Here is a 27,424-nt window from a genome sequence, read left to right as displayed (position 1 = left end):
TATTTTGAATAATAATCTTGGTTGGTTCATATTGTATGTACTCAACACAGAAAAGCAGGGTAGTGCATCTTTGCGACGATGATTTATGCTCTTTAAAATACATTTTGAATACTTTAAAACACACGACTCAACACACGGAAGAAGAAGCCTTTATTCGTCATGCGTTTGATCACACAGACGTGTGCAGGGAGGGGCCACAAACACACACACACACACACACACCAACACACAGACACACACAAAACTAAAACGTGAAAACTCCAGACTGAGAGATAAAGGACTTTCCACCTGTCTGTCTATATGTCTGTCAATGACTGAGGCGCACATGGCTTCCTTCAGACGCGTACGGCCCATTCATCACAGCTGACTCTCAGGGGAGTGAGCTGGTTGCCTTATACGTAGTGCCACGGGGCCCAGATCTGTCATGTACGTTGCGTGTCTTGTCATGGATACAAGTAAAGATGGAGGACCCCCAAGGCGCCGGCTGCTACTTTTCCAGTCCTTCCTTCACTCTTCCGCCTGGTGAGTTCGCAGTGGTTGATTGCCCCTGCTGTCGAATAGAGATTCACCAGTTAATTTGTCCCAACCTTAGAAAACCGGATCTCGGTGCATACTGAGAGAAAAAACACACAACCTTGAACCCGCACGGCTCACTTCCTGTTGGTCGGTGGTAGATTATGTCGCAGGGTTCTGTTGTTGCTTGTTGGTTTTTCCGTCCCACTGTGTTATTTCAGCGCCAATCTTGTTCACAGAGAGCCAGGTCTGTCCCAGACGAAGCTTGTCCACAATTATCTCTCTGTTTGCATGATAGAAAGCTCTTTGTTTCCATCGAGAGTGGGAAGCAGGCCTTGTTGGAAATCAATGAACTGGAAGGCTGTTTTGTTTTTGTTTTTGTTTTTGTGATTCCAGTAGAACTGGGTGATATAGCTGAAGAATGTGACCCAATAAAATGTTTTATTTCAGTCGATGGTAGAGTCCAGGACAATTATACATGGAGGAGATGAGTCCTGGTTCCCCTCATTCATCACGTTTGGTCATCGAGGGGTTTGCCATGTTACTTTGCCATCAGCTACTGGTCCATATACACACACACACACACACACACGTACACAAACTTAGCTCGCAAGCCAGCCTATTATGTCCAAGTGGGGTTGGATAGAAAATTGGGCTAAATCACCAGGTAGCCGCAGGCTTTTAGCGTTTGAGTCGATGAGGCTGAATGACAATCAATTGGGAAGAGGGAGGGGGGGGGGGTGGCCTTGGCAAACAACAGGATTATAAAGGGTATGTCAAGTGGCATATTGGCCGTTGTATGGGGGAGGGGGGCATTTGGAGTACAGGGATTTCTGAAGACGAGAAGGGGGAAGTCAGTGTTGTGTGTGTGTGTGTGTGTGTGTGTGTTGGAGAGCAGCAGGGAAGCACTCCCAAGAGCTGATGATAAGTTTCACTTTGAGGTCGAAGCTTGAAAGATTCACCACAGGAAGACCAGGCGTTCACAATGGCTGCTGATGACCGTGTTCATTAGTCTTCAGGCTGCGCTCACCTTTGTCAGGAGGTGAATGTTCCCCTCCCGATGATGATTATGATTAGCACCAGCTAGTAATTATTCCCAGGTATATTAGCACTGTCATTTTGTTCCAACTGTCATTTTGTTCAAATGTATTCTAACAACCTTCCCGAGCTATATGAGTCTTTGTCTAGCGGTTTAGGGAGGATCCTGAGGCTACTTCGTACAGTTTTATCTGTGGTCCATTAGGTTCATCAGGTTCATTAGTCACTCTCTAGAGCTTGACGTAAGAGAGTTGTTTAAGACTCGTTGAAACTTTTGTCTCTTTCTCCCTCAGTTCGTCAAGTTTGCAAACATCGAGGAGGACACGCCGTCCTATCACCGCCGCTACGACTTCTTCGTGTCTCAGTTCAGCGCCATGTGCCACTCCACACACGAGGACCAGGAGGTCCGGACCAGGTGAGCGACCAGGTGCATGTTTGTAGTGAGGCCGGACCTCAGGTGAGGCTCCGTAGAGCAGCCTTCGTCAACCCTGGTCCCCTGCCCTGCATGTTGTAGATGTTTTCATGCCTCCAACACACCTGGTTCAAATGAACGGGTCGTTATCAGGCTTCTGCTGAGCATGATAACGACCCAGTCATCTGAAGCAGGTGTGTTGGAAGAGGGAAACATCTAAGACATGCAGGGCAGGGGGTCCCGAGGACCGGGGCTGAGAGAGACCGCAGTAGAGCACAACTGCTGAGGGCAACCTGCCTGCTCCACCCTGAGGTGATTGTTGTGCTCCTGTTGTGGGGAAAGCTATCTCACTGTTTAACCATATGGTATCACAGACTCTACATTTTAAAAGGCGATACAATTCACTGTAGAGCCCCAACTACTCATAATCAGTCTGTAAACCAGAGTATGTTAGACATTGTAGACACATCTAATTGGATTGAAAGTGAGACATCTCAGAGACTGGAGACAACTGAGTTGAAGTGTGTGAATACATGTAGTCATTTAGCAGACGCTCTTATCCAGAGCGACTTACAGTAAGTACAGGGACACTTCCCCCGGGGCAAGTAGGGTGAAGTGCCTTGCCCAAGGACACAACGTCATTTGGCACGGCCGGGAATCGATCTAGCAACCTGCAGATTACTAGCCCGGTTCCTTAACCGCTCAGCCATCTGACTCCCATCTGAGTAGAAGGAAGAGTGACGTCAGGACAGCTAATGAACTCAATCTTCTCAGGGACTCTTTTTTTTCCCCCAGTGGTTTGTGAAGCTGAAGTAGCATGTTAGCTGTTGTAGCGCTCTCGTTAGCAGCAGAGCGAGAGACGGAGCCTTCATTGTTGAGCTTGTGTAATCATCGTCTAATCAGTTGTCTTTAGTATTTCTATCTGTTGCGGGAATACGCAGATGCAACAAAGATACTGTTTTGATGAACCCATTCAGCTTTTTTTAAATACCGCAGTCATGAAAATTATCTGGAGGGTTTTTCACACAACGAAGAGTGGAATCATCATTCTTGATTCCCTCAACTTCTTCTTGCCTCTCCTCCTCTCCTCCCACCTCATCTGCTGCCCGTCAAACCATTTAAAGAAACACATCACGTTGTTTCTTCTACTTAGTGATATGTTGTGCAAACAAAGCATCCTAGAAATCAATACATTGATTTGGACCAGACGGGCCCTACTTTAACCTCATGGAGGCTCCCATTATGTGTCTGCAAGGCTTACATTTACATTTAGTCATTTGGCAGACGCTCTTAGACACAATTTTACCTTCGCAAATCATTCGTATACGACAATCATTTTCAAATGATCTGCAAGTGATTGAGACTGTCGTGCGCACCCCTTTTTAAAGGATCGTTATTGTGTGTATGTGTTAGTTCTGAACCCACCCATCTCCATCTTTCTATCATCTACAGCCAGACTCCCTCCTGTCAAGTAGTCAATCCCACCAAGCGATGTGGCTACTCCACAGCCAGCTCCTGTCATCTCTACTGGGACTTCAGTCCACTCATCGCTATGGATACACTGTAGCATGTGATTCATATTTCCTACCCATCTCTCCGTTTTTCCATCTTTCGCTTCCCTCCCTCTCTGTCCCCAGGGAGACAGTGTGGTCCTGTCCTCCCAGCAGGAATACAATTCTGCTCAGTTCATTGAGTTGAAAGAAAATGGTTGAGATGGATGGTGTGTGGGAGTGTGTGTGCGGACTGTGTTTGAGGGGAGGGGTGTGTGTGTAGCATCTGATTCAGATGAAGAAAAGCAATATTAATCTTGTGAACCATCATAGAGATTCTGAGTTAATTATACGATTACTCTCCATGTCTCACCTGGGTCTGATGTGTACATTTCCAGAGTTTGGCTCTCTATTAAGATCACCAAGCTACTTATCCCCATATAAGTAATCATAATAGCTATTTTAACAGTGCATCTGTGGAAGTCAATGATAATATCTCATCTTTAGATAAGATTCTTCATTTTAATCACATTTATTTTGACTGTAAAGTGTGGGAACAGTATTGGGTCGTTACGAAGCTCTGCTAAAGCAGTTGACTGAACCAGATGTGTTGGAGCAGGGAAACATCTAGAACATGCAGGACAGTGGCCCCTGAGGAATCGGGTTGAAAACCACTTTTCTACAGAATCGTATGCACTATTAACTAAGTCTGCTCATCAAGTTTAATTTATGAAGTCATTTATGTCAGTCAGCTGACCCGAAGCCTGTTTTTGATATTGGATACTCTGCCAATCAGTCATTGGCTAGCAGACTGTCTCACTCATTGGGCCATTGAACAATTGAACCGGCCAGCCAGCCATTAAGCCAGCCATTAAGCCAGCCACAGCAGCCAGCCACAGCAGCCAGCCAGCCAGCAGCCAGCCAGCAGCCAGCCACAGCCGCCAGCCTGCGGTGGAGGTATAAATAGCCTGGTCCCCAGGAGAGGCTGCAGAGCCGCTCGGCTGCTTCAGAAGGAGCCGGCACCGCAGAGACCTGGAGCCTCCGAGTCTAATAAACCCAAGAGAGGATTAATGCAACGCTTGGGTTCTCTCTCTCTCTCTCTCTCTCTCTCTCTCTCTCTCTCTCTCTCTCTCTCTCTCTCTCTCTCTCTCTCTCTCTCTCTCTCTCTCTCTCTCTCTCTCTCTCTCTCTCTCTCTCTCTCTCTCTCTCTCTCTCTCTCTCTCTCTCTCTCTCTCTCTCTCTCTCTCTCTCTCTCTCTCTCTCTCTCTCTCTCTCTCTCTCTCTCTCTCTCTCTCTCTCTCTCTCTCTCTCTCTCTCTCTCTCTCTCTCTCTCTCTCTCTCTCTCTCTCTCTCTCTCTCTCTCTTCCTCCCACTCGTTTCCTCTGTCTGTCTCCTGCTCTCTTTCTGCCTCTCAATTTTTTCATCCTCCATCTCCCCATAACTCTCCCTCCCTCCCTCCCTCCCTCCCTCCCTCCATCCCTCCCTCCCTCCCTCCTCTTCTTTCTCTTCTTTCTCTTGGTTTAGCTCTTTTTCCCTCTTTGTCTTTGCGTCTGGCTCAGGATATGGCACCCAAACCAGCAATATCACTGTTAATTATTGGTGCAGAGAGATCACACCTCTGCTAGCTGAGATGTTGCTCCAGAGAGGTGTGTGGTGGGGGCCTGGGAGCTCATGAAAGGGGGGTGGGAGGGTGGCTGGATAGGGGGGTAGGTGGCTGGATAGGGGGGTAGGTGGCTGGATAGGGGGGTAGGTGGCTGGATAGGGGGGTGGGTGGCTGGATAGGGGGGTAGGTGGCTGGATAGGGGGGTGGGAGGGTGGCTGGATAGGGGGGTAGGTGGCTGGATAGGGGGGTAGGTGGCTGGATAGGGGGGTAGGTGGCTGGATAGGGGGGTGGGTGGCTGGATAGGGGGGTAGGTGGCTGGATAGGGGGGTGGGAGGGTGGCTGGATAGGGGGGTAGGTGGCTGGATAGGGGGGTAGGTGGCTGGATAGGGGGGTAGGTGGCTGGATAGGGGGGTAGGTGGCTGGATAGGGGGGTAGGTGGCTGGATAGGGGGGTAGGTGGCTGGATAGGGGGGTAGGTGGCTGGATAGGGGGGTATGTGGCTGGATAGGGGGGTAGGTGGCTGGATAGGGGGGTAGGTGGCTGGATAGGGGGGTAGGTGGCTGGATAGGGGGGTAGGTGGCTGGATAGGGGGGTAGGTGGCTGGATGGGGGGGGTAGGTGGCTGGATAGGGGGGTAGGTGGCTGGATAGGGGGGTAGGTGGCTGGATAGGGGGGTAGGTGGCTGGATAGGGGGGTAGGTGGCTGGATGGGGGGGTAGGTGGCTGGATAGGGGGGTAGGTGGCTGGATAGGGGGGTAGGTGGCTGGATAGGGGGGTAGGTGGCTGGATAGGGGGGTAGGTGGCTGGATAGGGGGGTAGGTGGCTGGATGGGGGGGTAGGTTGGCATTTAGGAAGGAGAAAGGGGGATTTATTTGTATTATATCAGATGACTCAATAACTTGTGAGACTGAGGCAGGAAACGAAATAAACAAACAGAAATTCTCTCTCATTTTTTCATTCCTGGCTGAACATGTGGCTGTAATGTAGATGGGGTTCCCAAATAGAGTTTCCTCTTGCGTTGACTACATTAGCGACTCAGCAAGGTCTGACCACTGCCCCCTACCTGCGGCTCCACTTGTCTCACTCCACTCACAGACACATGACGAAGCGAGGCATTGGAGGGGGATTCAATGTGTCGTCGCTGCCTGTTCGGCTCTATTGTCATTTACGCACCGTTTTGGAGTCTGTTGTCACAGTATTTGCTTTAAGGTGTGTGTGTGTAGGGCAGTGGAAGTGTGTGCGTTGCTGTTTCTGACTGTGTGTGTGTGTGTGTGCAGGATCCGGGTGGCTGGGATCAAGGGGCTGCAGGGGGTGGTGAGGAAGACTGTGAATGACGAGCTGCAGGCCATCATCTGGGAGCCCCAGCACATGGACAAGCTCATCCCCTCCATGCTGTTCAACATGCAGGACGCAGAAGACCTGGACAGGTACACACGCAACACGCACACACCTCAAACACCACACACCCAACACACACACACCTCAAACACCACACACCCAACACACACACACCCACCCAACACACACACACCCAACACACACACACCCACCCAACACACACACACCCACCCACACACACACACCCAACACACCCACCCACACACACACACACACCCACCCACACACACGCACCCACACACACGCACCCAACACACACACACACCCACCCAACACACCCCAACACACACACACCCACACACACGCACCCACACACACGCACCCACACACACTCACCCACACACACGCACCCAACACACACACACCCACCCACACACACACACCCACACACACACACACCCAACACACACACACACACCCCAACACACACACACCCACCCACACACACGCACCCAACACACACACACACCCACCCGACACACCCCAACACACACACACCCACCCACCCACACACACACCCACACACACACACACACACACACCCACACACACACACGTACAGGAGCAGCCGTGTGTCTCTCCTTCCCTCTCTCCTGAGTGTTGCTGTTGCAGTTTTTCCCCTCCTCTCTAAATGGGAACGAAACCCATGTCCCCCAGAGTCAGCGTCCATGTGTGAACCCCTCGCTGGGTTTAAACCCCTCCGCCATCCAGGTTGAGCCTCAGTTAATATCATGTTCTGAAAACTCCCATGTGACTGTTTTACCCAGGCGTGCTTTTCTCCAGAGAGCATATCAGTGCTGCCCTGTAAGCCTAAGCCAGGGGACTTACCCCCAACTGTGGCTTCCCCTCGCCATCTCCTCATCTCACCACCTCTCCATCCCCCTCTGTTTTTCTTCCTCCTGCCCCTCCCCTGCCCCCCTCTTCTCACTCCCCCTCCTCTCCCCCTCTCTTATTCCTCCCCTCCCCTCCCTCCTGTCCGTCCTCTTCCTCTGGCTTCCGTATCCCATAATTCCCAGACTCCCCAGTTCTTCCTCCTCGCCGCCCCTCGGGGTGGTTTCCATGTGAACCGAGCTATTTTTGGAAGACGGTCCTTTTTGTTCCTCACCTCCTCCAGCTAGTGCCTGGAGCACAGATCACATTCAGGTGCATGTGTGCACCTGTCTCCAGCTGTGTCGCTCTGGCTGTCATTTATTTTCGGAGACATTGTGACCCTTACCTCCTCTTGGATCTAATTAATAATTATGCCACTGGCTTAATTGGATTGGGACAAAGGCGTTTAGAACGAGGGGGCTTTCAACACTTGCAGTGCTGGCCTCTCGATCTCGTTGGCCCTCCAAGTGGGCACACGTTGGCCTTTATTCCGTTACACGATTGCCTTCCGTCCTCAGGAGAGAGTCCCAGGCTATCATCTTTACATTGGACTTGCCTTATGAAGCCCTACGTATTCTCTGCCCACACACAAACCGAAAGGATCGACGCATCAAAATCCTTGAAGGGGCTCACTCTGGAGTAGAAGAAAAAAATCAATTTTGAATCGTATATTATATCACAGCCTCAGTCTCCTCAGCCGGGGAATAATATGTCTACAGAGAAGAGGCTAAGACGCCTTCTTCTCTCTCTCTCCGTCCCGTCCCCCCGTCCCCCCCCCGTCCCCCTTCCTACTACCTCTCTTGTCACATTAAAAGGCCCTGTCCCGGTAGACTTCCACCAGAGTATCTTTACTTCCTTACCACCTGCTTTGAAGTTGACAAGATCGGATAAGTGCCATGAGAGTTTCCCCTGACCTATATCTACAGTCACTTCAACAAAGGATGTGTGTTTTGTCCAAGAAGTTTTCAGGCCAGGACAGTAATCCTCCATGATCCTCCCAAAACTTGCCCCAACTGGCAAAGCTAATCTCCACACTTGAAAAAGTCTGGCTTGGGAGAGATAGCCGGTCGTTGAGGCTGGCAGAACCCCCCCCCCTCCGACCAGCATGGGAGAACTACCAGAGTACTGTGTGATGTTTTAGTTGCCTTGTTGTGTTTGTTGTTTTGTGTGTGTGTGTGTGTGTTTGTTTTATGTGTGTGTTTGTGTGTGTGTGCAGGCACATCAAAGAAGAGAAGCTTTGGTATAGTACATTCTCACAACCTTGTATTATGACTTGTTTCAATCAAACCAGCCAGTTCTCTGATTTTACTACTCATCTTTCTCCTTTTTATCATTTGATTCTGACCTTCAGATTCTGGCATTTTGGGGCTTAATACAGCAGTTAAAAAACTATAAAAAAACGACCCCAGACTTGCCTCCCCCCTGTGTACCAAGAGGAGGAAAAAAGCCATTTTGAAATGACAATCAAAAAAAGCATCCAAGCCCAACTAATTGGTTGCGTTGCCTGTGTGGTGAGAATGTGTGCCCAGCATGTGAAGCATCTCGCCCCAGCCTGAGCAGCACAAAACCAGGGACGGCATGGACACCAGGAGGAGGCATTGATTGGTTCCCAGTTGGTGATGGTTCTCAAGTCAGCAGCCAATCAATGTTATTGATCGTTCTGCCCAGGGCTGGGATACCCCGGCATGGACGGTACACGGAGTTGTGTTGTGGCGTCAGATGGCTCATATGCCTTAAAAAAATGTAATACAAAAATTATGTATATATATATTGCTGACCCGATGATGTAACCAATATCGTAAAGTCAGTACCGTAATTTTCAGATAATAAGCATTTTTCGACCCTGCGGTTTATATAGCGGTGCGGCTAATCTATGGATTTTTACGGCTAACGGTTAATACATGGGAGTTTCCTCAAGCAGCCATCTCTTTCCCGACAACTAATTACATATGGTAAATAAACATTAAAACACCTGCGGTTTATAGTCCAGTGCGGCTTATATACGTACACATCATTCAATTTAGCTGCTGCGGCTTATATAACGGTGCGCCTTATAGTCCGAAAATTACGGTAATTCTTTCTCTTCCTCTCACAAGTCTTTCATCCACAATGTGCAACTTGCATATACCCAAACACACAACTGATAACACCTCAGATACACATTCGCAGGACACTCGACATCTGTGATCTATCCTGCAATACACAAATGGCTTCAAACCCTTGGTTGGGTGTCGGTGTTCTGATCTTCCTGGAGCGAGACCTGGTTCAAAGCACCGGTCAAGGACGTTGGATTCTGTTAATTGCTTCTCAGCAAAGGCTTCTACGTGACCTGCATGATGGGGAACAGCGACAGCAGAGAGCAAGAGAACACGTCCTCCCAGGATTCTCTCCTTCCTTTTCCTAAACGTTGTTACGCCACAGAGCTTTGAGGATGACGACCTTGATAGTTTCCCGCTGTTAACCAACCCTGAAAAAAAAAAAGAAAAAAAGAAAACAATGCTTTGTTCTTTGTCGGACACATTTTCAAACCTCACGCCTTCTCTTGAGCTTGACCCCGACTCCCTTCTGAAGTCCATCTGAAATGGGAATTTGTTTCCAAAATCAGATCATATAGGCTGGACGGCTCCTTCCAGGCCAGTTCTGGGTTTAGTCTGAGATTTCCCTGCCTTTTCTCCCCCTCCCCCACCTTGAAAACAATCAATAATTGTTTAATTTTCCATGGAATGTATGTGAGCTGAGAACAATTGAATCGTTCTTTCTCCGTGAGGCGTGAGGTTTGAAAACAGTCTCCTCAGGAATCGGAATCTGAATCTGATTCTGATTCCTGAGGAGACTGTTGCCGGCTTCCACGGGAAATGATCCAGTTTTTTTTGTCGTTGTCGCACACAATGGGTCGCCAGTTTGTTGACGGACAGACAGTTTAATTATCCTTATAGAACGTGCATCAGACACTTCTATTTTCGTCTGCTTGATGTATGACAATGTTTGTGCCTTTTTGGATAGGTGGTTTAAACGAATCAATAAGAGATGTTTCTGGAAGCTACACTAGTTGCTGTATTATGCGTTTTTCTATTTGGCTCTCTCCTGGTTGAAGGTTTGCTCTGGTGTTGAATTTGTCCTCCTAACTGCATGAAATATTTTGGCCTCTAACCTATATATTTTCTTTCATCAGTCTCGCCATGTTTTACTCTCATCATTCTTTCTTTCTTTTCCTACTTCGATTGCTCTCACTAACTCTTTCAGTAACTCATTACCTCTCAATCACCTCTCATTCTATCCATGTCTGTCTCATCTTTCTCTGTCTCTCTTTCACACACACACAAGCAGACACATTCACCCTCTCTCTCTCTCTCTCTCTCTCTCTCTCTCTCTCTCTCTCTCTCTCTCTCTCTCTCTCTCTCTCTCTCTCTCTCTCTCTCTCTCTCTCTCTCTCTCTCTCTCTCTCTTTGTGTCTGTCTGTCTCTCACACACACACACTCCCCCCCCACACTCACACTCCCCCATCCCCACACACACTCCCCCACCCCCACACACAAGCATCCAGTAACCCCCCCCCTATCTCCCTCCCTCTCTCAGGGTGGGGCACCCCAGCACCCCGTCAGTGTCTGGGCAGGAGGGGGAGGAGAACCCTGCCTCTCTGGCAGAGAGCTGCTTCAGAGAGCTGCTGGGACGAGCCGCCTACGGCAACATGAACAACGCTGTCCGACCCGTACTAGTGTAAGTACCACACACACACACTTACACACACACACTCATATACACACACACACACACTTACACACACACACACTCATACACACACACACTCACACACACACACACACACACACTCATACACTCATATACACACACACTCATACACTCATATACACACACATATACACACATACTCACACACAAACTTATACCCCACTCATATACGTACATCCACACACACATGATTACTAAACCTAGATACCCGACAAAACAACCCAAAATCTTTTGTATAAGTGGCACATCCACTACCTACTCTGCCGTGGAGGGAAGTGGACCGAGAACGCTTCCTCCCAGCCCTGAGCTTGGGTTCTCATGAGACTGTTTGAATCGAAATCATTTGAATTCTCGGTCCATTTCTTTTACATCACACCCACACACGGTAGGAAGGAACAGTCTGGCTTCTGCCCATCTCACCCAGCAAGCCTCCCAACACACAAAGGAAATCAAAGGGAAAGTTAGAGAGAGACGGAGAGGGAGAGACGGAGAGGGAGAGACGGAGAGGGAGAGACGGAGAGGGAGAGACGGAGAGGGAGAGACGGAGAGGGAGAGACGGAGAGGGAGAGACGGAGAGGGAGAGACGGAGAGGGAGAGACGGAGAGGGAGAGACGGAGAGAGAGAGACGGAGAGAGAGAGATTGAGAGAGAGATTGAGAGAGAGACAGACAGGGAGACGGACAGGGAGACGGAGAGAGAGACGGACTTTCTACTTCCCTGCCAACATTACAGAAATACCCTACAGCATTTCTTTAATACATTTGAAACCCTTATACCATCGTTCACCACACTGTCCGATGATGAAAAGATGAAAGTGCTCTTAGGGGGGGACACACAGCCCCCCTATCTGGACGATTTCTTAAAGAATGTCATGAAATGAGGGAAAACCTGAGTGTACCGTAACCAGCCTTAACATTTTGCCTTCTATTCATTATATGTACTAAGTTATCTGTTATTGTGCCTCTGGCTTTGGCAATACAGTTGTAGTGACTGTCATGCTAATAAAGCTGAATTGAAAGAGAGAGAGAGAGAGAGAGAGAGGGAGGGTCTGGTGGTCTTAAGTCCTTCTGTTCCAATCCCAAGACCTTCAGTGATTCCAGATTGAATTCACACTTTCTTATTGGCCTTCTCCTCCGCTGGACTCAAGCTCACACTTAACCCAATTACCGTCTGAATGACCCTGGCTGGAAGCGAGCGGAGGGGGAAGGATTTGACGGTCGCACGGGGGGGGCCGTTTTAGCTGAGGAGTCATTAGTGGTCGCAGCTTTGAACGCCTCCCAGGGCCCACCTTTAGGAGAAGGTGGAACCTGGACTGGGGTCGTTTGTCTTTATGATGTTGTGACACACACACACACACACACAAAGACAAAACACACACACGCCACCGCCCCGGGGGCTCCGGGGACCCGGGTGTGATTCCGGCCAGTGGCATCGTCTCCTCTGGGTTTGTTTGTGTATATGATATAGAGAGACTCAAAAATGCTGTTGTGTCCTTATTTCATATAGCTGTTTTTCCTCACACACACACCCAAACACTGTCGCACACACACCCTCTCCCACACACACCCTCTCCCACACACACCCTCTCCCACACACACCCTCTCCCACACACACCCTCTCCCACACACACCCTCTCCCACACACACACTCTCCCACACACACCCTCTCCCACACACACCCTCTCCCACACACACCCTCTCCCACACACACACTCTCCCACACACACCCTCTCCCACACCTGCGGGGTAACTCAGGAAATCACCTCCTCCCTTCCTGTGTGTGGAACTCATTACCATCCAGGAGTGTGACAAATAGGAGAGCCACAGAGTGTCTTTCTAATGGTCTTATTATTACAGTCATCATCATCATTTTATTGTCAGTGAAGTTGAGGAAGGGTAGACTTTTTCCATTCCAGTGGATTGTAATTTTCAAGCCCAGAGTCTGGAAGTTATGTCTCCTATAAATGATGTTGAGGTACCCTAGCCTTGTGCTCAAACAAGTTTTGGTACTTTTTTAATATGTTGACGTCAAACGACTGCTTGGAGACCAGTAGATAGCTGTCCTGCATTTTTGATATAGGGAGTCAGATGGCTGAGCGGTTAGGGAACCGGGCTAGTAATCTGAAGGTTGCTAGATCGATTCCTGGCTGTGCCAAATGACGTTGTGTCCTTGGGCAAGGCACTTCATCCTACTTGCCTCGGGGGGAATGTCCCTGTACTTACTGTAAGTCGCTCTGGATAAGAGCGTCTGCTAAATGACTAAATGTAAATGTAATATTGTATCACAAGGCATCAGTTACATTCTACTTTGGATACTTGACATCTGGCCAAATTATGAAGAAGAGAAAATAAAGTAGCATATGTAATCATTTTCTCTCGTATCTCTCATATCTCTCCACTGTAGTTAATACCATTAAAGCTTAGTGTTTACCCCCTTATCCTGAAAAGATGACCTTTGACCCTCGGTCCATATGGCTAGGCCATTAGCGTTTTCCACTCTGTTGTGAAACAGCAGCTGCAGCGGAAGCTAATTGCTGGTGAACCCAGAAAGCAAAGGCCCTTCTTTTAATTACATGTCTTCATCACACTTTGAGACGTCCTTTTGCCAATTAAGGTGATCTTTTCATTCACACAGGCCTCACTCGTAGCTGTCTTCCCTGCTCTCTCTCTCTCTCTCTCTCTCTCTCTCTCTCTCTCTCTCTCTCTCTCTCTCTCTCTCTCTCTGTGTCTGTGTCTCTGTCTCTCTCTCTCTGTCTCTCTCTCTCTCTCTCTCTCTCTCTCTCTCTGTCTCTCTATGTCTCTGTCTGTCTCTCTCTCTCTCTCTCTCTCTGTCTCTCAATGTCTCTGTCTGTCTCTCTCTCTCTCTGTCTCTCTCTCTGTCTGTCTCTCTCTGTCTCCCTCTCCAAGGGGAAGGAAATATCTAAAAAGACTAATGTTCTCTGTAATTACGAGGCTACTTAATGCCTTCTGAAGTCTAGAATATCCTGTATCCCTTTTTGGCCTGTATTTGATGTTCACCAGAACTTAAGTGGGGTGTTCACGTATGTGTGTGTGTGTGTGTGTGTGTGTCTGTGTGTGTGTGATGTTTCCTAATGACTGCTAAAATGAATCTTGAAAATGTTTAAAGTTGGGGTTTGAATGTTGCATATTTCAGTTAAAGAAACAGAATGAACTGAAAATACATTCAGAGGAGAGCGGAGGGAGGGTGGGAGGGAGAGAGGATGTATGAAGAAGCGATAGTAGCTGTACTGTAGGTTGGCATATTGACCTGTCCGCTAACCTTGGTGGAATCCCAATCCAACAGATTAAATTCAGGGGTGGGAATGGGGGTGAATGTCATGTGTTAAAGTCATAAGTTAAGCAACTGAAGAAGAATCACTTTAATTCACTTACTGTAGCATACACGTGGCAAAACTTCTGAATGTGATCATCTTGTTTTTAGATTTTAAATCTAGTTGGAATTGTTTTCTAGTGTAAATCTAGTGACTTAATAAATAAAAATGAATAATGCGTTGTTTATTTAAATTAAGAAATCCTATCAGGGAAATGTTCCTACTGCCATGGCTGCAGTGGTCATAACTAATATTTTAGCACTTAAATTTGATAGGACTGCAATAACTCCTGAAGGATTGCTGGCTTGGTGGTGTTTTTTGTTTCTGTTGAGGCAGGAAGACTGAGGTCTTCTGGGCGAGGCAGGAAGACTGAGGTCTTCTGGGCGAGGCAGGAAGACTGAGGTCCTCTGAGTAGGGAATTTGCTGGAGAGCAGCTGACCCTACAGACTGAGCGAAGCGTGCTTTCCTGGGGTCCGTTTGTTAGGGGTCGCGGGGGTCACGCCTCCCCAGGGATCTGTGACTGTGACATGGTGTCCAACTTGCAACCTTCCTGTCTGCCCTCCTGCAGGGAATCTGTGATATCCAGCGCAGCTTGTATGAGTCATAAGTCATTTTAGATGACTGGAGAGGTCAGAGAGGAAGGAGGGATGGAGGCATGTTTAGAGTGGCACCGTGTGGCCCGTGTCTCTTGGCTTGGTGAGTCATGGATGGCTCCTCCCAGCTGAGGGTCCCTCTGCTCTCGTCCAATCAGGCCTCTCCTGGCTCCTGTGGTGTGGGCTCTGATGGCAGGTCCAGCTGGAAGCGGGACGCGCGCCAACACGACTCAGCTATGGCTTGGGTGCCAAAAGCGTGCACGCGCCCACACGCACACACACAAGCAACCACACACCATGCCACGCACACAAGCGACCACACACACACACACACACAAACACACTCTCCCTCTCACACACACTTTGTCCTAGAGCAACATGTACTGTACATGCTGAGACAGAGCTGAAGCACAGAGATGCGAAACACACACACACATCCCCACACACACACAGCCACACACACACTTAGAAACCTGCTGTGTGTCTATGGAACTTGGCCACCTTTCTAGCCCCTTTTAACTTCCCTTGAACAACAACCTGCTCACAAGGCTGCTTAAGGAGACGCATGTGCCACCTGCTGGCTAAAATGTGCTACTGCAGCCCATTAACGCAGAAACAAACACTGGGTTTTGGGAAAGGGAGACGTCTCTGTTTGTATTACCATGAGAACACGGCTGTTGGTTTTATTGAACTTCCGCGATTATGCTACTTCTAACAGCCTGCACCTTGTTATGTTGTGCTGTTAGTGTGTCTGTGCCCACAGTCATGGGAGGTGGGGTAGTTAATGAGCCCTGGAATGCTGCTCTGGTGATGGTGAACGCAGCCCTGCTGTGGTTCTCAGGCTCGCAGGTTGTCTACCCCACAGATACAGGGGGAGAGAAGAGGAGGAGAGAAAAGAGAAGGAAAGAGAAGAGGAGGAGAGAGAGAGAGAGAGAAAAGCGTCTTCGAGGCTGCTCTAAAAATAGATGGGATTGGGGTTAACGGGGGGAGGGGTGGAAGGGTAGAAGAGGAGAGGGGAAGGGGGGGAGTAGGAAGGGAAGAGGGAGTGGGGGCTGGGGTTGGATTGACGTCACCGTGGCGACAGTAGGTGCTATTATAATTCACTGTGCCTCTCTATCCCTCTCTTTCTCCATCTCTCTTTGTCTCTCTCTCTTCCCCCTCTCCGATTCCATCTCCCCTTTGTCTCTCTCTCTTCCCCCTTCTCCGATTCCATCTCTTTGTCTCTCTCTCTCTCTCGTTCCATCTCTCTCGCTCTCTCCCCTCTTGTTTTTCTGTCTGGAGGGCAGTATGCTTGCTTTAAGAGAGGAGTAAGTTGAAGATGGGGTGTGAGAGGGAGAGAAAGAGATGTAGAGAGAGAGGGAAGAGGAAGAGGAAGAGAGAGAAGGAGCAGGAAGTGGAGAAACATGGAAAGACTTCAGCTCTTCCTCCATTATGAAACCAGTACACATTCGTTTAGATGCCATGACAACATACTTTTTTCTCTTATAAGCAGTAGGTTGCTACTGTAGAAAAGACACAATTTAAAGACATATTTGAACCGAAGAAAACCAGTAATGTTTGAGGGATGAGGGATTTCTAGGGATTTTCTTGTCTGAAATAAACCTCTAATCCCCCACTGTGATATAAAGATCCCGCTTCAAGATTCACTTCGATTACCTTCTTAACTTCTGTTTTTCTACGGGCACCAAAAGCAGCACTTAACAGACCAATCACTTCTTGTGAAACTCACAACCTTGTGTCTTACCTGCACTTACCATTCATGATCCTGATGTTGCACTGTTTGGCCCAAATCTGCACTCACGAGTGTACTAATAGTACTGTAGCTTCATCGTAGTGGTATTGTAGTATACGCTATAGTATTGTTTTTGTTCACCTCTCCTTAGATGTAGTTACGATGTGGCCAGGGAGCACAGAACACTCTTATACTCTGACCACCGAGACACCGGAGAACTTTGCACGCAGATCCTCGATCTCCCGCCTCACGTCCGGTACAGAGCTTCAGACGAAAGCGTCAGCTAAGTGAAGAAAATGTAAAGCGCAAACATACACACAGCGTCTAACATCGACCCCTTCCGTTTTCCCGTCTCGTGAATAGGCCTATTGTGAGTGGTGCTGTTGGGTTGTGAAGTGGTGGCCCATAGCATCACACACAGATATTGAACAGGATCTGACAGAGGTGACTGATGGCCACTGCTGTGCTTCTGACAGGGGACACTGTTTCATTACAGAGCGGGAAGGCCAGTGGCCCCATGTCGCGTTGATTGAGTCGTGTGTGTGTGTGTGCTAGTGTGGACGTTTGGGTGCATGTGATTGTGTGTGTGTGTGCTAGTGTGGACGTTTGGGTGCATGTGATTGTGTGTGTGTGCGGCATGCTTTGAGAAGTTATAGATCTCTTTTATGAATCAGCTGCCCTTCCAACCCACTGTTGAGCAAAGGTGTTGCTCTGCGTGTGCGTGTGCGCGTGTGTGTGTGTGTGTGTGTGTAGGTGTACGTCTGAGATTGAACAGGGTTCTGCCTCCAGCGTGGGAGTGGATATGGAGCCGCCCTGAAGCTTCCCAGCGCTACATCTCAGAGAGGAGACGATGATGTCGTCTGACATGGAGCCTCGTCCTGCCTCGTTTAGCTGAGGGAGGCAGGAGCTGGAGGAAGGATCTGGAGGCAGGAGCTGGAGGCAGGGGCTGGAGGCAGGGGCTGGAGGCAGGGGCTGGAGGCAGGAGCTGGAGGCAGGGGCTGGAGGCAGGAGCTGGAGGCAGGGGCTGGAGGCAGGAGCTGGAGGCAGGAGCTGGAGGCAGGGGCTGGAGGCAGGGGCTGGAGGCAGGGGCTGGGGCCTCCGGGCCAGGTCAGAGTCAGGGTTTATCCGCGGCAGAGCACAAACCTTCCAGCAATGCTGCTCCACATAGGAGGAACGCTTACAACTGCAGTTGCCGTTTGTATCTGACAAGTTGTGTTTGCAAACATCCCTTCATCTCTCTCACGATCCTCTCTGATGGAAACCTGTTTTCCTGGGCCCTTTCATCGCTCTCTCTCTCCTCTCTTCTCTTTTTAACATCCCTAACACCAAATAAAAGGAAAACCAAAGCCAGTGGAGTCCTTTTGATGGGCCAACCCCATTTCCTCTTCCTCTTCATTAGTCCTCCTACTGGCCGTCTGCCTTCCAGATGCACTCTGTTGTTTATTTGCAATCTTTCTCTCTCTCTCTTTCTCTATCCATCCCTCTCCCTATCTCTCCCTCCCTGTGTTCTCCCTCCATCACGGCGTAATGGGATTGGGTCTTTTATCTGGCGTAGTGGGTTCTTGGGACGTCAAAGGTAGACTGGCATGAAAGGGGGGCCCTTTTTCCGGCACTAATTAAAAGAGGAGGGAGAGTGGGAGACAGGAGGGAGGGGGGAGACAGGAGGGAGGGGGGAAGGGGGAAGGGGGAAGGGGGAGACAGGAAGGAGGGGGGAAGGGGGAAGGGGGAAGGGGGAGACAGGAAGGAGGGGGGAGGGGGAGGGGGAGGGGGAGGGGGGAGAGTGGGAGACAGGAGGGAGACGGAAGGGGGAGGGGGGAAGGGAGAGACAGGAAGGAGGGGGGAGGGGGAAAGGGGGAGAGTGGGAGACAGGAGGGGGAGGGGGGAGAGTGGGAGACAGGAGGGAGACGGGAGGGGGAGGGGGGAAGGGGGAGACAGGAGGGGGAGAGAGAGGGCGCTCCACTGTGAAGTGCTAATACAAGGGATTGGCCCAGACCTCTGAGGAACCGGCCTTGTCAGCGCTCCAGGGTGAGGGTGGGGGGGGGGGGAGAGTGTGAGAGGGGGGGTCAGGGTCAGCGGGAGGGTAATGGGGAGGGTGAGGGTGGGGGGGAGAGTGTGGTGTGAGAGGGAGGGTAATGGGGAGGGTGAGGCTGATAGGGATGTTAGGGGTGTGTGGGGGTCCTTGTGTCCGTGTTTGGAATGGGTCTCTTCACGGCAAACGCTGCTGCTCGTTACACTGTGGCTGTGTTGCTGCGCTCCACAGCTGCAATACAAAGGAAGTTGTTTTCACTGTGCCGCCTGCAGTGGTGACTGGGAGCTGTAGTCAGACACAGACACATCCCAGCTATGAGTGGGCACTGCTTCACACACACTTCCTACAGCGCCCGTGTCATGTCCTGTCTGTCACTGCCTTACCTATTGATTAAAAAACATCAACTGTCCCTTTATTGCTATTTAGCGCTTTTGTTAATATCCTTTGTGGAAGTGTTGTTTAAATCACCTGGTTGTTGTCCATCTACCAACCCTACTATGTGCCAAGTCAGCCTCATGCAAAAGTGAGGCAAAAGGTGAGAGGACTCCAGACAAGAGCAGACATGTTGTTATCTCCCTGCTCCTGGAGACTGCAACAGCAGGTAGAACTAGAGAAATCCCCCGAACCCTGGATGTCAGTACTGTCCCTGCTCCTAACCCTGTCTCTTCTCCCGTCTCTAGGCACCTCGACAACCACCGCTTATGGGACCCCAACGAGTTTGCCGTCTCCTGCTTCCGGATCATCATGTACTCCATCCAGGTGGGTGGTGGGTCCAGTCCCAGCGCAGCTAGAGGGTGGTGGGTCCAGTCCCAGAACAGCCAGAGGGTGGTGGGTCCAGTCCCAGAATAGCCAGAGGGTGGTGGGTCCAGTCCCAGAACAGCCAGAGGGTGGTGGGTCCAGTCCCAGAACAGCCAGAGGGTGGTGGGTCCAATCCCAGCACAGCTACAGGGTGGTGGGTCCAATCCTAGAACAGCCAGAGGGTGGTGGGTCCAGTCCCAGAACAGCCAGAGGGTGGTGGGTCCAATCCCAGCACAGCTAGAGGATGGTGGGTCCAGTCCCAGAACAGCCAGAGGGTGGTGGGTCCAATCCCAGCACAGCCAGAGGGTGGTGGGTCCAGTCCCAGAATAGCCAGAGGGTGGTGGGTCCAATCCCAGCACAGCTACAGGGTAGTGGGTCCAATCCCAGCACAGCTACAGGGTGGTGGGTCCAGTCCCAGAACAGCCATAGGGTGGTGGGTCCAGTCCCAGAACAGCCAGAGGGTAGTGGGTCCAATCCCAGCACAGCCAGAGGGTGGTGGGTCCAGTCCCAGAACAGCCAGAGGGCTCAGGCCTGGACCCCGGGTCCAAACAGAGCATCTTTGAAGCAGCCCAGCAGGATATTATCCCCCCCCAAAATAAATGCAGAAGTTGAGGGTTCAGACGCATTCACTTCTTTTCATCTCAGCCTAGTCTATACTGTAACGTTAAGATACGGGTAGAGCGCTTTGGTTTGAACTGTCATTTGAAGGATACAGGGAAGGGTTTCACAGTGAGTGGTTCAAACGATGAGTGCGAAAAGTCCCCCAAAATGTGTTTTGTGGGATAGCTCTCTAAATAGCATGGAGGGAACCCTGAAAGTCAGGGAAGAAGTAGGAAAAACATGCAAGGAGAGAAGTTGATGAGATGGGGGGGGTATAGGGAGAAGGAGAGAACTAGTGTGAAAAGAAAGCGGACTGGTGGAGAGTGGCAGTGTGTGGGAATTGCCGTGACTCATGTTTCTTTGAACTCAACTCCGGGCCCCTGGGATGTTACTCACTCTGCAGTATCTCTCACACACACACACACACACACAAAGATAGACATACTGTATACCCAGAGTGGGACTCGCATTCCATTGATACACACACACACACAAACATGCACACTTTGCACCACTGTATCCCAGGCTCTCTCTCACACACACACACGCACACACAGATGTTTGTTGATAGACATATACCGACTGGTACTTGCATTCCTAACAAAGTGGAAAAACTAGCAAACTTTTTGATTGTCTTACACCCTAGCAACACACACAGGCATCCCCAGCCCTCCCTCCCTCCCTCCCTCCCTCCCTCCCTCCCTCCCTCCCTCCCTCCCTCCCTCTCGTTCTCCCTCCCTCCCTCCCTCCCTCCCGCCCCCCCTCCCTCCCGCCCCCCCTCCCTCCCTCCATCCCTCCCTCCCTCCATCCCTCCCTCCCTCCCTCCCTCCCTCCCTCCCTCCCTCCCTCCCTCCCTCCCTCCCTCCCTCCCTCCCTCCCTCCCTCCCTCCCTCCCTCACTCACTCACTCACTCACTCCCTCACTCCCTCACTTCATCTCTCCCTCCCTCCCTCTCTCACTCCCTCCCTCACTCCCTCCCTCCCTCTCTCACTCCCTCCCTCACTCCCTCCCTCCCTCCCTCCCTCCCTCCCTCACTTCATCCTCCCCAGACATTTCCAGCTCCTCTTTTCTTCTCATTGTTGTTCTTTTAATGGGCCAGTCGGTCTGGATTCCCAGGGTGGCCAGAGGTGGCTCTGAGAGATAGGACACAATCGATGAGGCTTATCTCTGTGTGTGTGTGTGTGTGCGTGCACGCATGCAAGTGGGATTAGGGCCTGGGCTTAATCTGTCTAGGTTTTGTACCATTACATTGTAATGGATGTTCTGTAGCCTTGGATAGTATTTTAGGCGAAACAGGAAGTGTTCAGATCCACAGCTGTTTGTTTCAGACGTGTTTTTGTTTATTTCCTTTGGATACTTCCTCCTGTTACCCCGCCCCCCTAATCTACTTCCTCCTCTGGCCCCGCCCCCTCAGGCCCAGCACTCCCACCACGTCATCCAGCAGGTCCTGGGTCACCTGGACGCTCACAACAAGAACACCCCTCGCGTCCGCGCCGGCATCGTGCAGGTCCTCCTGGAAACGGTCGCCATAGCAGCCAAAGGTTCCGTGGGTGAGTCCGTCCGCCTGTTGTCCTCCACCACGGAGGGAGGTGGAGGGGTGGAGGGTGGGTGTTGTTTACACCTCCTTCAGTGGCTCGGTTACATGAGAGGCTGTTAGAGTGTCAGCCTGTAAGGATCGATGCAGTGCAGTGTGTCGTGTTCAAGGTGTGTTTGTGTGTGTTTTCATCCTGATGTCAGCTGTTCTGGATGTGATGGGAAGGTCCAAGGAAGGCTCTGTGTTTGTACACGAGTCCATCCACAGTGTGCATTGTGTTCATGGCTTCAGTGTTTAACATGACTTACTCCCGTTTTAGCTGAGTGTGTTTCAACACTCCTTCTCTCCTGCGCTCTCCTCTCTCCGGTCCGTTACCTAAAACGCTCTCCCGACAGGACTGATTCAACAGAAACGAAAAAACTCTGAGCTCTTTGAGCCTGAACCCATTTGCCCACCAACTCTTTGGTTAGGTATGTTTCGGTGTCGTAGGAAGTCCTTTAGCAGGGTGCAAACCTCCATTCCTCCTCTAGAGAGTTTGTAGTTTTAGTTTCTGTTGTGTTTTCTCTCTTTCCACTTTAGTTTCGATGTGTTGTCTTGTTATTCTGTGGTGACGGTGTAGAGTAGATAGTTTTTTTGTGCGTGATTATACAAAGACAAGTGCAGAGGTTTACATTCTAAACTATGTAAATGCGTACGTACATCAGGCTTTCAAGACAACTGTCCTGAATTGTAGTTGAACTTTGATACGTACAAGAAAAAGATTTTACGTAGGCGACGGGTGAGCAGAGTCACACAATATGACAGAAACCACTTCAGACGTCGGGTCAAGCTTCGCAAATATAACTTTCTCTTGGAGGAAGGCTTGAATATTGGACTAAGAAGCAGTCATAAGATTCAGAGTCAGCTGTTATTGAATATCAGGCCCTGAGGGAGAGACCTGGAGATATTGCTTTGGTGCGCTAATTCCAGGTGTTACATTCTGTGACATGGTGAATTAGCCCTGTTTAGACAGAGGGACGACTGCTGCAGACAGAGTCTGTGGTGACATGGACAAGTGTAGCTGCTAGTTTTTTGTGAAAGTCATGAGAGGTGGCTTGGCTTTCCCGTGACAAATATTCCCTCAGCCCTGCAGCTCATTCTGCTCCGCAATTACCACTGTCATTCCCACAGCACTTAAGAAGATGGATGTTTATGGTCTCTGTCTGTGTGTGTCTGTGTCTGTGTGTGTATATCTGTCTGTCTGTGTCTGTCTCTGTGTGTGTATATCTGTCTGTGTGTGTGTCTGTCTGTGTGTGTGTGTCTGTCTGTGTGTCTGTCTGTGTGTGTGTCTGTGTGTGTGTGTCTGTCTGTGTGTCTGTCTGTGTGTCTGTCTGTGTGTGTGTCTGTGTGTGTGTGTCTGTCTCTGTGTGTGTACGTGTGTCTGTCTGTGTGTGTGTGTGTGTGTGTGTGTCTGTGTGTATATCTGTCTGTCTGTGTGTGTGTGTCTGTGTGTGTGTGTGTGTCTGTCTCTGTGTGTGTATATCTGTCTGTGTGTGTGTCTGTCTGTGTGTCTGTCTGTGTGTGTGTGTGTCTCTGTTTGTCTGTGTGTGTGTGTGTCTGTCTCTGTGTGTGTGTGTGTGTCTCTGTGTCTCTGTATGTCTGTGTGTGTGTGTCTGTCTGTGTGTGTGTGTGTGTGTGTCTCTGTGTGTCTGTGTGTGTGTGTGTCTCTGTATGTCTGTGTGTGTGTGTCTGTCTGTGTGTGTGTGTATCTGTGTGTCTGTGTGTGTGTGTCTCTGTGTGTGTGTGTGTGTGTCTCTGTATGTCTGTGTGTGTGTGTCTGTCTGTGTGTGTGTGTGTGTGTCTCTGTGTGTCTGTGTGTGTGTGTCTCTGTGTGTGTGTGTGTCTCTGTGTGTGTGTGTGTGTGTGTGTCAGGCCCCACGGTTCTGGAAGTGTTCAACACTCTGCTGAAGCACCTGAGAATGAGCGTGGACTTTGAGCTGGGAGAGACCTCCAGACGCAGCTCTGCCGTCAGCACCTCGTCCGGCGGCCGCCCCAAGGAGCACGAGGAGCGCATCGTCCAGAACGCCATCATCCAGACCATCGGTCAGTTCTCCGGCCACCAGCATTCACACCCGGCGAGGAACAACCTTGTCAACCGTTGAGACTCATTGTCTTCCGAATGAGGAATGAAGACCATTGCTTCTCTCTCGTTCTCTCTCTCTCTATCGCTCTTATTTTCTCTCTAACTCTTTCTCTCTCTTACTCTCTCTCTCTCTGTGTCTGTCTGTATCCTCAGGCTTCTTTGGTGGTAACCTACCAGACTACCAGCGGGCAGAGGTGATGATGTTCATCATGGGCAAGGTGCCCGTCGATGGCACTCCCTGCCACACCCTAGACACGGTCAAGATCGGGTCAGTCCCTCTCCCCTCGGCTAGCTAGCTTCACGTGGAGAGAACCAGTGGAAAATGTTTACCATTGTAATACACTTTCGCTTTTTTTAAAGTCGTTTCCTGTCCTCTGGTGAACTCTCCCTGTTGGTTCTGTGCCAGAGCCTTCCCCACACGCACGCACACACACCCCAATCACACACACACTTGGGGAATCCCTCATCTAGGCTTGTTGTAGTCAGACAGTCATTCCTCTCTCTGATGGTTGTCCCCCATCAAAGTGAACTGTCTCTTAAGCTTTGTAAAACAGTGTCCTCTCCCTCCCCAGCCCAAACTGAGTTTGGTTCCAGGGTCGCTAAAAGGGCTGTGTGTGTGTGTGTGTTCCCAAAGGCGCTAATCCTGGAGGCCTCTAGAGTATAAACTCAGATAATCCCAAATCAAAAGAGCCCCGTAATGCTACTGCCACCCTCCCTCCCCTCTTTCCGCTCTCTTCTTTTTTCTCCTCTCCATCCTCTCCTCCCCTCCCCCCTATCCCCTCCCCCCTATCCCCTCTCTCCTTGGTTAAGTGCCGGAGGAGAGAAATTAGATTCAGTGGTTCATCTAGTGTTGCAGCTGGCGCTGAGGGTCAGAGGAACAGCGAGTGAGACACTGTCCAAGCACTTCAAACCGCTCAGACCCCGCCAACGAGTCTGCTGTAGTCGCACTTCAGATCCACGCTTCTCTCTGGGTCCGTTTTGGCTTTGAATATAGCCCGGGGGAGGGCCGTAGACCGCTCATCGATGGTGGCTACGAGTGTCGCGCCATTGTGAATGCGATGGCCTGGATCACATTCTGGCCTGGACCTTGCGTGCGATAGTGGGGATCAAGGATGCCAGCAATCCATCATTCAACCAGCCTCTCATACAGTCAGTCAGCACACGTAATGCATATTCACGTGACTCAGAGGGATTTACATAAGAAGAGGGAAACAAGAAGAAATGATTCAATGTAGCTATAGGCTTCAGCTTTAACATGTACAGTCCTTATTTGTGCAAATGTATGGTGGGGGTTTTGTTGCGGGGGGTGATGTTCTCCCTCTACATTTTTAGTCTCCTCCCAGTATTCACTTTCTATCTCTCTCTACCTCTCTCTCTCCCCCCACCCCCTCACCCTTACCCATTGGCTAATGAATTCCTGGCTCAGCTCTTGTTTATATTCCTCTCAGGCACCAGGGCACTAAGCGTATCCAGGCCATGCTTCTGAGCTCTCTCATCATGGTGAGTCTGTGTCTCCCTCTGTCTGCCTTCATCATTTATCCATTAGTTCTGTCTGCCAATAAGCACAGTCCCACCCACAGGCTTCCCAACAGAGTGCTCAATTAATAGTGTCAGTCCAGCTGAATCAAAACAGATGGATCCATTCATCTGGCCTGTCCAAAGGGGGGAGATGTTCGATATCTGTGTGTATGTCCTATACTACCCGATCATGTTGCTAATGGTTCACAGCAGGTTTGTTGTATTGCTACCAGATTTATTCTAGTTTATATCATAATGATGAGACCCCCCCGCACACACACATATATATACACACAGACACCCTCTTTCCCTGTCTCTCCCTCTTTCCCTGTCTCTCCCTCTCGCTCTGTCTCTCCCTGTCTCTCCCTGTCTCTCTCTCTGTCTCTCTGTCTCTCTCCCTGTCTCTCTCTCTGTCTCTCTCTCTGTCTCTCTCCCTGTCTCTCTCCCTGTCTCTCCGTCTCTCTCTCTCCGTCTCTCCCTCTCTCTCTCCCTGTCTCTGTCTCTCCCTCTCTCTCTGTCTCTCCGTCTCTCTCTCCCTCTCTCTCTCCCTGTCTCTGTCTCTCCCTCTCTCTCTGTCTCTCCGTCTCTCCCTCTCTCCCTGTCTCTGTCTCTCCCTCTCTCTCTGTCTGTCTCTCTCTCTGCACATATATATATGTATCACTCCATCAGTCAGTCACTCGAGAATAAGAAAAGTAAACACCCTGCAGGAACACAGACACGCATCCACATACTGTACACACTGAGTATAGACAAGCCTCTACTTCCTCACTGAGCATCTGCTGTGACTGTGGTCAAACAGACACACACACAGACACACACACAGACAGACAGACACACACTTCCTATTCCATGCGCACCAGGAGGAGAGCAGGCTGAGAAAGGTTAAAGTATTTATAACACCACGCAGCCACAGATGGGGCCTGGGAAGACTGTTGACTGTTGTGTTGTTGTGTGTGTGCGCATGTGTGTGTGTGTGTGTGTGTGTGGGGGGGGGGTCCCTACAGGGTCAGGGGCTATGGATCATGTAGGAAGGCAAATTGCAGTGTGTGTGTGTTCATTATATTTACTTCCTTGTAGCAGGAGCTCACAAGACTAGGCATAAACATGAACTAGATGTACATCCATACAGCTCACGTCCATACAGCTCACGTCCATACAGTTCACGTCCATACAGCTCTGGAAAAAATGGAAAGACCACTGCACCTTTTTCTTTAATTTTTTTAAGTTGAGAAGGAATGATTTTGAGTGAGGAACAGAAGGGTAACATTTAAGGCCATACATACAAACATACATGCAAAACATTTTTACTTACTTAGAAATTGTCCTTTCGCAACTTTTTTTAAAAATGAAAGAAAAAGATGCAGTGGTCTCGAATTTCATTTTCAGCGCTGTACATTGTGCTTGTTGTTTTATACTGTTACTCCACCCCACCTATCTTTTCCCCTACGTGCACACAAACACGCGTACACACACACACAAACACACACACGGCCCCTGTCAGCTCATCATGTCAGCGTGGGAGCTCACCCCACGCTGACAGGTGGCTGGTTCCCCTGGAGTAGTCGGAATGAGGTTCGGGTTCAAAACAAGCATTTTTATAATCTCATCACGTTCACCTGCCAGTGAAGTGACACAAATGAAGCCCATCGCGGCGGGCCTCCTATCCGGGAGGGACCGCCTGGCTCGATCTGCCCAGCAGATCACTGTTTCACATTGAAAGATATTGAACTGGTCGCTCTGCTGTCTGGCACCTGGTGACTGTGCATTAACACCTGTCGTCTCATCTCTTTCTGACACTGAATTCTTCTTCTTTTTTTAAAATATATATATATATATTTATATTACATACTGAATATTGAGTATATACTGTATATTGTGTGTGTGTGTGCGTGCGTATAAGCAATCAGGGAAACCAGGCAAATATATTCACACAGTATGCTGATATTTATTCTCTGTACTACTAAATTACTGTGGGTGATTACAGAGTTATGAAAATAATTAAAATCAAGTAATTATTCTAAATGAACTCAGACTCAGACAGATTCACAATCTCCAGACAGACTCACAGTCTCCAGACAGACTCACAGTCTCCAGACA

General features: G+C 49.8%; 1 protein-coding gene across 1 annotated transcript in view; it reads left to right on the top strand.

The window, feature by feature from the left end:
- The window catches only part of efr3a (EFR3 homolog A (S. cerevisiae)), a 66,200-nt gene that overhangs the window by 25,093 nt on the left and 13,683 nt on the right, over nt 1-27,424 (top strand). Inside the window, exons 6-13 of the mRNA XM_084707857.1 lie at nt 1,845-1,966; nt 6,331-6,480; nt 10,898-11,038; nt 19,436-19,514; nt 21,568-21,703; nt 23,599-23,769; nt 23,963-24,077; nt 25,258-25,309. Of these exons, the coding sequence (XP_084563983.1) occupies nt 1,845-1,966; nt 6,331-6,480; nt 10,898-11,038; nt 19,436-19,514; nt 21,568-21,703; nt 23,599-23,769; nt 23,963-24,077; nt 25,258-25,309 (966 nt within the window). The remainder of the gene's footprint in view (nt 1-1,844; nt 1,967-6,330; nt 6,481-10,897; nt 11,039-19,435; nt 19,515-21,567; nt 21,704-23,598; nt 23,770-23,962; nt 24,078-25,257; nt 25,310-27,424) is intronic.

The sequence above is a fragment of the Hypomesus nipponensis genome, chromosome 10, assembly GCF_054491055.1.
Source record: "Hypomesus nipponensis isolate SF chromosome 10, ASM5449105v1, whole genome shotgun sequence".
In the NCBI taxonomy this organism is placed as follows: Eukaryota; Metazoa; Chordata; class Actinopteri; order Osmeriformes; family Osmeridae; genus Hypomesus; species Hypomesus nipponensis.
This window is presented reverse-complemented; position numbering and strand designations above follow the sequence as displayed.